This window comes from Taeniopygia guttata, chromosome 3, assembly GCF_048771995.1.
Source record: "Taeniopygia guttata chromosome 3, bTaeGut7.mat, whole genome shotgun sequence".
Lineage (NCBI taxonomy): Eukaryota > Metazoa > Chordata > Aves > Passeriformes > Estrildidae > Taeniopygia > Taeniopygia guttata.
Window position 1 is genome coordinate 27,852,760 of NC_133027.1, and position 13,247 is coordinate 27,866,006.

Genomic DNA, 13,247 nt, shown 5'->3' on the forward strand with positions numbered 1-13,247 from the left:
TTTTATTTTTTTGAAGTCCAACTGCTGAGGACTTTCATAAACCAGATTTAAATTGACAATTACTAAACATACAGAAGCTTCTATTTTATATTACTAACTTTAAAATATAAACTATATAGCTATAAGCTATATGAAAGTCAAGTCTAAAAGGTAAACTGATATATTAAATTCACCCCCTGGCCAGAGAGGGAAGGAAAGAGAGTAATTACAGTGAAACCTAACATTTGCTTAGTAAAATAAATGATGTGGGAGTACTGTAAAAAATGGACAAAATGGATGTAAAGGAAAATAAATTAAAAAAAAAATCAAGACAAGTGTATCTAACATATATCTAAATATGTAATTGAAAAATTAAACACTTTCACATGCTGATGTTTAAGGGAGACTTAGTTTAAAATGACTTAGTTTAAAATGCAGTCAAGAGTATGTTTGGCCTGTCCATCAGCTGAAAAACACAAGGAATGCTTAGTGGTAAATACAAATTGTGATTACCCCTGCCTGAAGTGGATTTTAGATAAGATTTTTGAAACATGTGGATGCAGTTGGAGAGCTCCACTATATTATTTTTCTGTGTTGTGATTAAGAAAGTAATATAACTGAACTGAAGTAATTCTTTGCCTCTTTCATAGACAAACTAAGTAAAGAAGAAGCTTAAAGGTGTACAACATCTCTTGTCTAGTTTCTTGTCTTCCATCCCTTCTGAGATTAGTTTGGGAGGATATGCTTGTTCCAGATCTCAATTTCTTTTCTTAGCAAGTGATCATTCTGGCTATTTACCTTTTAATTATAAAATCATGTGGAACTGTTAAAGATGTAGTGAAAATATGGTAAAAGGGGAGAAGAGAAAAATCTGCTGTGGCAAATCCTACTGCATATTTATTTCATACCAGATTTGCTGGGATTTGAGGCAGTATTATGGCATACTTGGGTTAATAAACTAATTCAACAGTGGAAGAAATTATTTCTTTTAAACTGAAAGACTCAGACTGTAAAAGGAAACTATATTGAGAGCATGAAGAAATTTTATGGTAAACATAATATGGGGCAAATTCTAGAAGTCATAGTAGTGCTTTCTAAGAGGCTTGTTTATAGTGTTGGATCACTTAATGACAGATATTGGTTGGTGAGTTACTTTGTAATTGTTGCAATGTTACTTCTGTAATTGTTGCTTCTGTTTTTGCAGTGGAGAGGCTGATAGAAACAAATTATTTTCGAACGTCCAAGAGAAATGTATTAAGTGAACTGAGGAGAATGCTCTCTATACTTCAAGCTTTTCTTGATGGTGAGCTCCTCTTTTACCCAGACCCTCCTGTATGTTACTGTGCTATAACAGTCTCAGTACATGCTCTGATGCTCCAGGAGCCAGTGGATGGGAGAAGTTTAACTGAGCCTGGCTGGAACTTGCTCCTTTAACTCAATTTATGAGCACTCCTCACTGGCTCTGTGTGCATAATACTTTTCAGATTATGTGCGCATCTGCTGGGAGCCTGGCCGAGGCACTGACCACTAGGGTTCAAGTGGAGGACACAGCTGTGTTCTAGTGGAGTAATGCATTCTTCCTTTGAGGGGTTGGGATTATCTTTGGAAATAAGTGAGCATGAAAATTTTGACTGTGATTTTACCTGTACCTTTGGCTATTTGCTTATGTTCAAAGTGTTTTAATTACAAAATAAACCATTTAAAATTCATATACTTAAGACATTATGCACTGGAAGATTTTTTTTTTTCTTGCAGCAACTGTTTTTAACAGCTGTCTAGCTAAAGAAATTTTTCTTCCATCCTCAGTCCCACAGATTCTACACTTCTTATGATATTTAATCTAGTAATGTTCTAAATAATTTTTAAAATAGCTTGGTAGTGTTCAAATTACAAAAATAATCACAGAGTGAGTGGTTTTTTGAACTAGGAAAAGCAAAAGTTTTATTTTATATATTTTGCTGGCATAAACTTTGTATTTTAAAAATGGTAGAACAAATTCTTTAAGATTACATTTTGTGGTGGTATACAAGCCCGCTGACTTTTTGATGCAAAATTTGGGTAGACCTTATACTTGATCGTAGACTCATGTTCCAGGAATAAAGCTTTCAGTAAAATTCCTCTTGAATTTTCTCTGCTAGCTACTTAGGTCTCATTGAAGGTTTCTGTGGCCACTGCATGCATAGTTGTTTTGAAAGTTACTTCTGTCAAAAGTGCTTTTAGTGTTTTGAATGGCTGCATGGTACAGCCATTATTACAAAACTGTAGATAATATTTTTCTTCATCGCATTACTGAAGACAGAGGTTAATTTCTGTCAGGAGGGATTTTTGTAGCAAGAGCTAATATTCTTCTCAAACTTTGCTTCTTAACATTGCTTTTTATGAAGTGGTCATAACTACTTTGGGAGCAACAAATGTTGGAGTAACAAATATATAAATGTTCTCCTAGCCAGAAAAAAAGATCTTGGGATATGTTAAGTGTCTTCAAATCTTCTGCCACTTTTTAATGTTGGATGCAAAAGGTTTCTTGCATTCACACATTATGTAGGTGTTCTATTGCAGTGTCATTGATACTTCTTAATGTCAGGATTCACCATAATTTTGTCCTGTGGCTGTTACTCTTGTGCTCATGTAATGCTAATATGAAAAAACCTGTCAGTAAGGTGCTTTAAAGTACTGTATTGGGCCATTTGTAATTATTTTCTTATCTTTGAGCTACTGCATCTCTTGTAGTCTATCCTGTGTAGTATCAGATTGTTGTAACTGCTTGGTATAATAATAAATACAGATTATACAGTGAAGCATAGTACTTCCTCTATTAGTTTGCTTCTTCATTTGCTGCCAGATTTGGAACTTCAGAAACCATGTTGGCTGTTAAAGGTGCTAGTTGCTGTGGTGTATATGTAGATGCACTGCATTGCTTGATAAAAGCAGTCAATTTTTTTGGTGAGGTTGCTTTGAAATTATGACTTGCTGCTGAAGTCTAGTATTTCTTTATAAAATGCATGTGATTTGGCCAAACTTTCCTTCTTTCCAGCTGCTTGGTCAGTAGGACCTTGTGTATTAGACAGCTTTGTTGTGGTTAGTGTGTACAAATTGGAAAGGTACCATCCTCTGCAGAGACATAGTTGTATACCTGACCATTGCTTTCTTCTGAGCTGACCTATGGGAGAAGGAAGAAAAACAGTTTGAAAATAAAACTCCAACAACCCAACAAAACCCCACAGACAAAAAAAAAAAAACAACCCTAAGAAACCCCACCCAAAGAAAATGAAACACCATTTGTCTTAAAACCTGTACTTTTTTGTAAATTTGTGAAATAAAATGCACCAATATGGTTGAAATTGTAGCAGAGCCCTTACATGTATCTGGCTAGGATATTTCCAGTTGATTGCCAAAACAGAAATGCCCCATTCATGTGTCTAAGGAAGCATACTTAATGTTCTATTAAGCATGAGTAAGTACTGGATTTATTTAGTGGCAGGTTGCTGGAATAACCATTTAGAAAGTAATTGAAGCACTGCAGACTCCAATTCTCACTTGTCATTTTCCTTTAATTAGTGTGTTCATTCTAAAAAAATAATTGTCTTATGTGGGAGGAGGATGGTGAAAGAAGGAGAAGGAAAGTATATGTGTCCTTTTGTTGTTTCCAAAAACTTTAACAGCCTTATGCACCAAAAATTTGCCTGTCAGGCTAACCTGTATGCAGATTAAGCCAGGCAGTACTGCACAGCTCCATTTTTCTTACCTGTCTGATCATATTTTTTATATTACCTTTCTCCACTTTGAGTATATGCTAAAGCAAAACTTTCCACACGAAACACTTTCAGTGTTTTGCATATTTATTAGTTAAGTCTTTGCTTCAGTATTTGCACTTCTGCAGCATTACAAAGAAGATCTAGAAAATAAAGAATTCCTTGTAATATGCAGTTGTCATCTTTGTATACAATTCCTTAGGTAGACTTCTAGAAGTTCACCTAAACTTCTTCAAAATTGAAGTTTCAAAGGCTCCTCCTTTTGATGTCAGCTCTGAATTCTCATGTACTTGATTGATAAAAGATTTTTGTATAAAATTTATGTAATTTTATTGACTGTATCGACTGATGAAAAGTAGTAGTGATAAAATCTTGCTGTTTAAAAATACTAACTTGCTATGAGGTACATGGTAGTTGCTCTTTGAACAGAAACACAGTTGTTCTCAGTAGTACGCCATATTAGTAGTATGGCAGACTCTGGAACCTTCTCAGCTCCCCTGTTGTTAGTGCAAGCTGACCTCGCAATTTTACATTTAAAAAGAGGACAGTCATGCTCACAGTGCTGCTATCCCCAGCTTCATTTGTTCTTGATATCCTCCTCCTCTGCTGTCCTACTCGCTTGGGCTGGTTAAGATTTAAACAAATTTTAGAAAGGAGTTGTTGAGTTACCTTTGTTATTCACACTCTGTAGAAGTGTCAGCACTTGGATGCTGATAGAGGAGATTAGCATGGAATTTCTTTTAAAAATAATTAGGGAATTGATTTTTAGTTATGCAGTGAGCCATACTAAGCCATAAGCAGTTTTTTATTTGTTTTTATAATTCTGAAATACCTTAAGCATTCTTTATAAAACACAAGAGCCAAAAATTTTGCTGGTGTCTTAGGTGTTTTGCAATTTGTAGCTTATTTTCTTATGGTATTTTTCTTGTCTTTCTATAGGGCTGAAAGACACACAGGAGTCTTCATGGATATAGTTGATACATTTAACCATTTAATTCCTACTGAACAATTAGATGATGCCCTATTTCTAGAATCCCACCTGGAGAATGAAGTCTGTGAGGATTTTAGTACAAGTCAAAATGTCTTAGAGGATTCGCTGAAGAACATGCTCAGCGATAAGGATCCTATGCTAGGATCTGCAAGTGCCCAGTTCTGTTTGCCTGTTTTGGATAGCAATGACCCCAATTTCCAGATGCCTTGTTCTACAGGTAAATCTTACAATTTTTTAAGATTACAATTTAAAATACAGTTTCACTCTAGTACCAACCCTTTTTCATAATGTAGAAATAATAAGTTGGGATTTCTGTCGCCTTGCTGCCCTTTTTCAATGCACTTCATACATACCTGGTATGTAAACTATGTGCAGGTCTTGTTAATTCTGTAGTGACAATAGAGGAAAGCTCCTTATATGGATTAGAAATATCCTAGGCTTTGTCTGTCAGTTACTCCCAATGAAAGTCAAGATTTTTTTAGTGAAGGTACTGTGCCTGACCGCTGAAGTCACTGGTTGGTTTAAAAAATACCATATTTCTGGATTAGCAAGTAGGAGCAGGGGAGTTGTACAAATTACTGCTCTGACCTCAGGGTTACTCTGTTAGTGCTAGGCCTTCTGGTACTGAGCTGTTTCTGGATTCTGGGTGTTTTGCTTTGGTTTGCTTCAAGACTCTAGAATGATAATAAAAGTCTTTTTTTACTCTTTGGAATACCTGATTTGGGAACAATTTAGAGCAAAGTTTAAAGAAAAAAAAACAGCTCCGAATGTATTGAGTAATTTTAGAAGATTAAAAAAAAAAAAAAAAGGATACCCCAATCCCCAAAATTTTTGAAGAGTTGAAATAATTACACTGAACTTGATGATAGAGACAAAAATATACTCTATTCTTAGGAGTGTTCTTTATTTGACTAGAGGCTTAAAAAGCATAATTTTTTAGCTTCATTACTAGAAGTGTAGTAGATTAATGCAGTAGATTATATGATTATATCAATATTTCATTTTTTTGAGTAAGTTTTATGGACTGTTTCTGAAAATCTTTATAATTTCCGTATATAATATATATTTTACTGTTACTAACAGACTAAATTTTCACCTTCACTAAATTAGGTGGTATTCTATAATGGAAAACTGTAAATCAAAGATTATATTGATTAAAGCAATGAAAAAGTGAGCTATCAAGCCAAAACAAGAGATTTGGCAGTTTTTTCCTACTTTAGAAGAACATCTTTGAGGCCATCATTAATGCTTTTGTGTGCCTGCAATAGTCTATACTCCTATGCATTTTTATCTGTAACTTGCCAAACAAAAATTGTATCCCTCTTAATATGCATAAGACTGTATAATGTACACAACTAAACCAAATTCCACCTCACTTGCAAATTCTTTTGTTATATTGCATCCTGTGCATACTCCAGTAAACCTGTACTACATTTAAAATCCTTGAATTAGCTCACAGGGTACAGCTGGATATTTTGGAAGGTATGGAGAAACTTTCAGATGCTTCCTGGCATGTATTTCTCCTGAAAGTGATCAGCAGTGCAATAATTAATACTATTAATACGTAAACAATCACTAATAATTTTTAAAGTCCTTAAAAATAATTGGGTTAATGCATTTACTTGGGGGCTACTGTTTCAGACTATCAGAAGACTAAGGGATTCAAAGCGGATATGCTCAGTTTATTAATTTAATGTTTTGTTTTTAAATCTGAAAGCACCAAGAAAGCCACATTTCAGTAAAAAAATTAGAATGTGTAATTTTGAATTAATGTAGGTATCCAAAAGAACATGAAATTTTCTTGTTGTTGCTTTTTCTTTGTAGGTCTTGATAAGAACTGTCCTTTTTCTGACATGGTAGGACTGTAGTATGTGCTTAAAATTTTTTAATTAAGAATAGTGAGTATCAGTTTGAAGTGTGGTTTCTTCGCTTGTCTTTTTTCCTTGAAAATTCATATAGTTGTGATTTATTGGATTTGTCTGACACGGCTGGTGATCTAACACTGCTGATGTAGTCTGCTGTCCTGACAAAACTTGCTTTAATGTATTCTATATTTTGCATAACCCATGCCTAGACTATTAAACAGTTTAAAAGGAGCAAAGTACTCATGGAAATTAATTCACAGGACCAGTAAAGGACAGATTTTTTATATTTGATGTTTCTTGAATAACTGGAATGTATTCTGTTTTGTAGAACTTTTAAAGTGGTGCAGATTTCATGGTACAGCTTGTTTGATTGCTGTGAGCAAGCTGAAGAGATAAAGGTAGTAATACCTAAACTGAGGAATCGGGGTTGTAGCTAAAACGATAATCAGGTCTTTAGATAAAATGGAGGGGCAGAAGGCATGGCTCGCTAATACTTCTTTGAAAGCAGATTTGAGCTGAGTTCAAACAAACAAAATGCTCTCTTTATATGCCTTTAACCCAACTCTGTAAGTGTGAAATTTCTTATGTGAACGTGAGTATAGGAGAAGGGCTTGACTCAGGCCTACTTCTTACCCACATGCCTAGTTTCTCAAGATTGCGACATTTTCTTTGCTTTATTTTGGAGATCATGTATTTTTGTTCTCAAAAGCTTGCTCTGTGGTTGGTTTTGAATGTGTGTTTGCTTCTTGCTCTTTTTCTTACTGCTACATGGACATCAGTTTTTGTTGGGAATTTTTACTGGCCTGATCTAAAGTTGTTACTCATCAATATGTTTTGCTCAGTTTTAGGGTTTATATAGCACATCATTCATCAAGAACTAAGTTTTTTTGTTAATACTACACTCTTTTTATGGTGAGTTACCTCTTACCTGACTGTTTGGGATGGGTACTGCTAGCAACTGATCGTATGTCCTTTAGACAGTTCAAGTGCACACCTATAAGAAATACAGAGACATCTATCCAGAAAACATGGGTTTTGTAAGTTGAAGTATAACGACATCTCTTGGCACGAATAGTAGCATAGAATCATAGAAAGATGTGATTTGCAGGGGACCTCTATAGGTCATCTAGTCCGGCCCCTCTGCAGTGGACATGTTCAACTAGATCAAGTTGCTCAGAGCCCTGTTCAACCTGACCTTGAAAGTTCCTAGGCATGGGTCATCTACCACCTCTCTGGGCAACCACTTCCAGTGTTTCATCACCCTCATAGTAGAAAAAGTTCTTCCTTACATCCAATCTGAAGCTACCTTCTTGTAGTTTAAAACCATTACCCTTGTCCTGTCACTACAGGCTATACTAAAGTCTGTTCACATTCTTCTTTATAAGCCACTTTTAAGTATTAAAAGGCTGCAGTGAGGTGTCCACCTATTCTCCAGGCCAAACAACTCTCCCAGCCTCTCTTCAAAGGACAGGTGTTCCAGCCCTCCATCATTTCTGTGGCCTCCTCTGGACTCAGTTCACCAGGTCCGTGCCTTTTTTGTATCAAGCATCTCAGTCAGCAGTACTGGTATATGACAAATAGAAGGACTATGACAATGGATGTTTGTTGCCTATCTATTGATAGGCAGAACTGTATCAGTACCAATAAGGCAGTCTCATGTTTATCTCTTGGCCTGAATCCACATTGTGCTGGATTAAGATAGTTTCTTTAGTTAGATGACACTGTTGGTCAGACAAAGACCAGCAGAAACCAAAGATAGAGCAGACCAAACTTGCTATGCTTGCTCTATAATTGCCACTGAGTAACAGAACAGGGTTAGAGTAATAGAATGGGGTTATCTTTTTAGCTGTGATTGAATAATTACATATTTAGGGAAGGGAACAAGATTCTTTGTGGGTGATCCTGGTTATGGCTTTGAGCAGAGGTAGACATAACTAGTTATGACTCACAACTCTCACAAGCTAAATAGAGGTCAAATTATGCTGAAATCTTTTTAGAATGTGTTTGTGAAGGGTGACTGCTAAACTATAAAGATGTAGTTTGGTTGCTGGTTTATGGAGTTAGACTAAGGAGAATGCTGGTCTTACAGCACAGTTAAGAATTTCTCTTCCCTCTGTTAATCAAGGTTCAAAGTATCTACATCTTGTTCATTGTAACTCATAGGAGCTTAGCAGGTATGGAGGGCTCTTCCTGTCCTGAAGTAGGTGTCAGCAGAAAGACATCGTGTCGATAGTAGAAATTGATATAACTGCTTTCCTTGCCAGTTAAAGAACAGAATTGGACAAAATGAAACTTTTGAGAAATAAATGAAATCCAAATTCTTGAAGCAATCAGAAGTGTCCCAAATCATGTTTTAGGTGCTTCTCTGCTTCTTTTTGTTGGTTTGGTCAGGTGGTTGTTCTTGCAAGCTGTGCATGGCCAATGTAGAAAATTATGTTGTGTAGAACAGCTCTTGGCCATCTTAAATGTTTGAGTGGTGTGAGTGGGTGTGGAAGCATGCTTTTGAGGTTGTTTTGATTTTCTTTTTTACCTTATTGAACAATTCATTGATAAGAAGTGGAAACTCTGAAGTTTAGAATATGACAGAACTCTTAAGAGCAACACACTTATGGCAACTTTGAATGGCACCCTAGTGACAGGTTTTCTGTTTTGTTCTGTTCTTGCTGGAAGACATGCTGGAAGCTTATCCACCTGTGAGCATAGCAGGTCATACTGGTTGCATGCCAGTGAGCTAAATAACTTAGCATTTGTACTAAATTGGTAATTCTTGGTAAATTAAATTGGTAATCACGAACTGTGTAGCTTTTCAGAATGTCATTTAGTGGGGTAGTTTGGTTTGTTATACTGCAGGGAATGGAATTTTAATTGCATATCATCTGGAGACATTTCTGGATTTCATATTAAAATCAAGCTTTTGACTAATTTAGTTTATGGGTATGTTTATCAAATCAGGTACTTACCATAAATGGTAAAAGAGACTGATGCTGTAAGAATCACAAAATGTACAATATGTGTTAGGGACGTCTTTTTAATTGCCCTTTTTTCCCTATTCCTCTGGATTGCTGCTGGGAAAGTGTTTCCCTAAAGTGCAGTCTGCTTTTTCTAGTTTTAGCCTGTGTTTTCATGAGTATTGTTAAAAGCAGCATTACCTCTGCTAAAATTATGATTACGTACTGAATCTTCGAAGCCAAACCAATTTTTCTGACTACAAATACTCTTTTCTTTATCTGGTGTGATGCCTGGATGTGTTAGGCAGTTCAGGCTCTTTTGACTAAAGCCAAATGTACGTGTATTTTTCCTCCTTCATTTGAAGTAATTTTGAATGTAACTTTGAGACTCCAAAGTTTGGTCTACAGTTGTTTCTCTCAGTTTTCTTACCTCTTTATGCCTTCCTTCTTCCAAGCTGACCATATAAACAGCTACACAGTGTTTTATAACCCAGGTAGTATCTTTTCTGTATGAAATTTAAATTTCCTGAGAGCCTGAAGAATATTTATTTTGTGCCTTTTTCTGTTTGTGTGTGGCAAACTACTTATATTCTGCAGCTTAGGTCCTTCTGAAGTATTTAGTTATGCCTTTGGATCAGTTTCATGGGTGGAGAGAGGTTGAATCTGTACTAAGATTTGCAAAGCAAGTTAGATTAGCAATTTGTAAATAAGTGAAGACTCCCTTCTTAATAAAATTAATTAATTTACATTAAAGTGCTTGGTTTGATGTGTTTTTTTACTTTGTTGTTGCAATTTGTATTTTTCTGTTCCTTATTTCCAGTGTAACAGGGTTGTGTCACTAAAGAACTGCTATTCAGTAGGCTTGTGATTTAGCTCCATCTTTTTAATAAAATGGGCATGCAGTCCTCTGTCAAGATGCATGCTGTATTAAGTTTATTTATCCTAATTGATTTTCATATATCTTTATTCTAAAGACTGTAAAATTACCTCTTTACAACACAGACATTAATGGAGAATGGGAGCGAGCGTTTAGTTAATATTTCACATTACTTACTGTGATTCTTTTCTTGCACTGGACAGTCAGCTCAAGATACTTGTGGGCAAATTCTCAGTTCAATGGGTTACAGGCAAACTTTTGCAAAACAGTTGGAGTGGAATTTGATGTTTCCTTATATAAGTTGTGTCATAAGTCACATGATTTCTCTTGGAAATATATCTTCTTTTAGCAGAAAGTTAAATTTTTAATCTTGTTTCTTGAACATATGCATCAAAATGTCAATAGGAAAAAGGTTTCTCAGAGAAAGTATACCAACCTCATTTACGATCTTGAGACTTACTGACAAAGTATCACTGTCTTTGTATGTTTTATTGCTTCACTGGAGTTTATTAGCTCTTCTGAAGGCTTACCTAGATGTGGTAGTTACTGCTTTAGACTGTAACTGTTCTTTTTATTAAAGCATTATGTTACATCTCTGTGTTGTTATTCCCATGTAATGCAGAAATTTTACAATGTCAAACCATTTCCGTATAATCTGTGATGCCTATATGGAATCTACTGTGGATTTGCACATTGCTGCCATTAGTGTGATTCAGCTGGACATAGTGTGTCAAAAAACTGAGTATTTCTGTCTTAGTTGTGGCTGAAAATAATCGAGGAAAGTCTTATGTTAATAAAAATAAAGTTTTATAAATGTCATAGTTTTTGATTATATATTTAGGGGTGTTTTCTTCTTCTTACTTCCTCTTTCACTAGAAAGTAAGACTAGTTTTTGTAAGTTTTACATTTCTTGAGAATTTAAAAATGGTTATGCTTTTGTTTTAGCATAGGAAAAACTTTGCTTTAAATTTGAGAGTAGACTGGTTTTACTATATGTTGTTCTATTATGGTATAAAATATATAAAAGTGAGTCAGCATAACCCAGCAGTTTGGAAGTTTAGATACTTTATGAGTAATGGAAAAACTCACAGTAGTAAGGTGAAGGTCAGTGGTGCCTTTTTCCAGTATAGATTTGTTGAATGTGACTTGTACTTTTCTCATTTGCAATGTGTTCAGTTGTATGCTGGTGTGCAGCTCTTCCTGTTCAGATAAGTTTTTTCTTTATTCCTTTTTTATTTTTCCTATTTTATTTTTTAATTTATATACTTATTGCTGAGATAATTTTTAGATATTTGTTACTAAGATCATCTCTGCTTTTTTTGTTCTTTCTGATTTTGCTTTTGTTGGTTTACCTTTCATAGGGTTGTTTCTTTACCTCCACTTCTCCCTCATAACTTACTTTCCTAGTCTTCTTTGTATCTATTGCTGTTCTCTGTCATTTTTCTCTTCCCAGCAGGGTCTGTGTGGAATGCTCCTCATCAGGGGCCTCATGAAACTGTCTTTACTAGCTGACTTGTAGCTCAGGTGGTTTGAAATTAGCAAGATTCTGTGCTTCAATTCCTCTGTAAAATTAAAGCTGCAGCACAGAGTCTTGTAAGTATGAAAATACTTTAATTCTAATATTTAACACTGTGTTTAATATTTCACACCGTGTCTGTCAATAGACTGAATGTGTCTCTTGTTATTAATAAAGGAGGGTGTAGAAATTCTGTAACTTGAGCAAGAATGTTGTAAAGCCCAAGACTAATGTCAGTACTTTAATATGCTCCAGAGTTGCTTCAGAAGCTGTCCTAGTAGTTTTTATTTTTCATACTGTCTTTAATAGTTTAGTAGTTTAGTTCTACACAGAAAGAACAGACGTGGATGTGAGTCTCTTTTGTCACAGTCTATTCTCAAAAGCTAGTTTCATGTTTTGCAGGAACACTATGAAAACACAAATACCAAAGTGCAGAGCTGCTGGGAGGATATAATCTTTGAGAACACAAGAATGGGCAGCTGGAGTTAGAGTGAGGATCCTTCTCATTCAGGTTTTCATCTTAGACAATGGCCAGTATTAGATATTTACTGGGAAAATAATGTCTAATAGGGCAGTGACAATGTAATTTTTTTGCCAGTGTGTACAGTATGTAGTTTATAGCAAGTAAGTGATTGAGGAACACTCTTGAGTGGAGTAAGACCAAATTTATCAGCCTCATGCACCTTGCATGTGATATCTGTATGTTTGTAAACACATACAGATATAAAGGTGGCTCTGTGGATTGAAGAGTGGAAGTAGACAGTAATTTCCAGAAACACTTTTCCTTGTAACTGATGTGTACAATGCAGCAACCAAAAATAATGGTTAAAATAAAATAAATGACCATAAATTGTTAGCTTAAGAAACTTCTAGCTTTTAGCTTCTGGCACCCATCTGATTACAGAGGTTTGTACTGCTGATTGCCTGGTGCCATGATCAGCTTTCCTTAAGAGGCTGATAAAAAACTTTCTAATATTTGAAATTCTAACATGTTGCTTGGTTACTTTATTTTTTCATTGATTTTTTTTTTTAAATTGCAGTAATATCAGACTTGAGAAGGACCATGAGCTGACAGATTTTCTGAGCTGTCTAAAAATCCTAACAATTTTTAATTTAACTTCTTGCTTTTTTACTTTTTTGTGCTGTTTGTTAACCTACATAATTTTTAAGTAAGCAATTTTTAGAAATTTCTAGATATCTTATATGTGTCATGTGAGTTTATCTTAAAAATACTTCAGGGTTTGTGTCTTAGTAGGAAGAACAGGCATACTTGATTGTTTGGAGTCTCTGTTATATTTGTGAGACCTTCCTACATGTTT

At 35.1% G+C, this 13,247-nt stretch overlaps 1 protein-coding gene across 8 annotated transcripts in view; it reads left to right on the forward strand.

Annotated features, from left to right (window-relative positions):
* The window catches only part of PHF3 (PHD finger protein 3), a 51,037-nt gene that overhangs the window by 6,213 nt on the left and 31,577 nt on the right, over positions 1 to 13,247 (forward strand). The window contains exons 2-3 of one of the 8 annotated variants that reach the window (XM_072926494.1): positions 1,184 to 1,282; positions 4,671 to 4,939. The exons of 2 other annotated variants lie outside the window; for them this stretch is intronic. In XM_072926494.1, coding sequence (XP_072782595.1) covers positions 4,696 to 4,939 — 244 coding nt within the window. In that variant the 5' untranslated portion in view covers positions 1,184 to 1,282; positions 4,671 to 4,695. Of the gene's footprint in view, positions 1 to 1,183; positions 1,283 to 4,670; positions 4,940 to 11,865; positions 12,006 to 13,247 lie in introns of those variants that run through there. 5 more of the 8 variants (XM_012572859.5, XM_030267374.4, XM_072926495.1 and 2 more) reach the window with 5 other exon arrangements.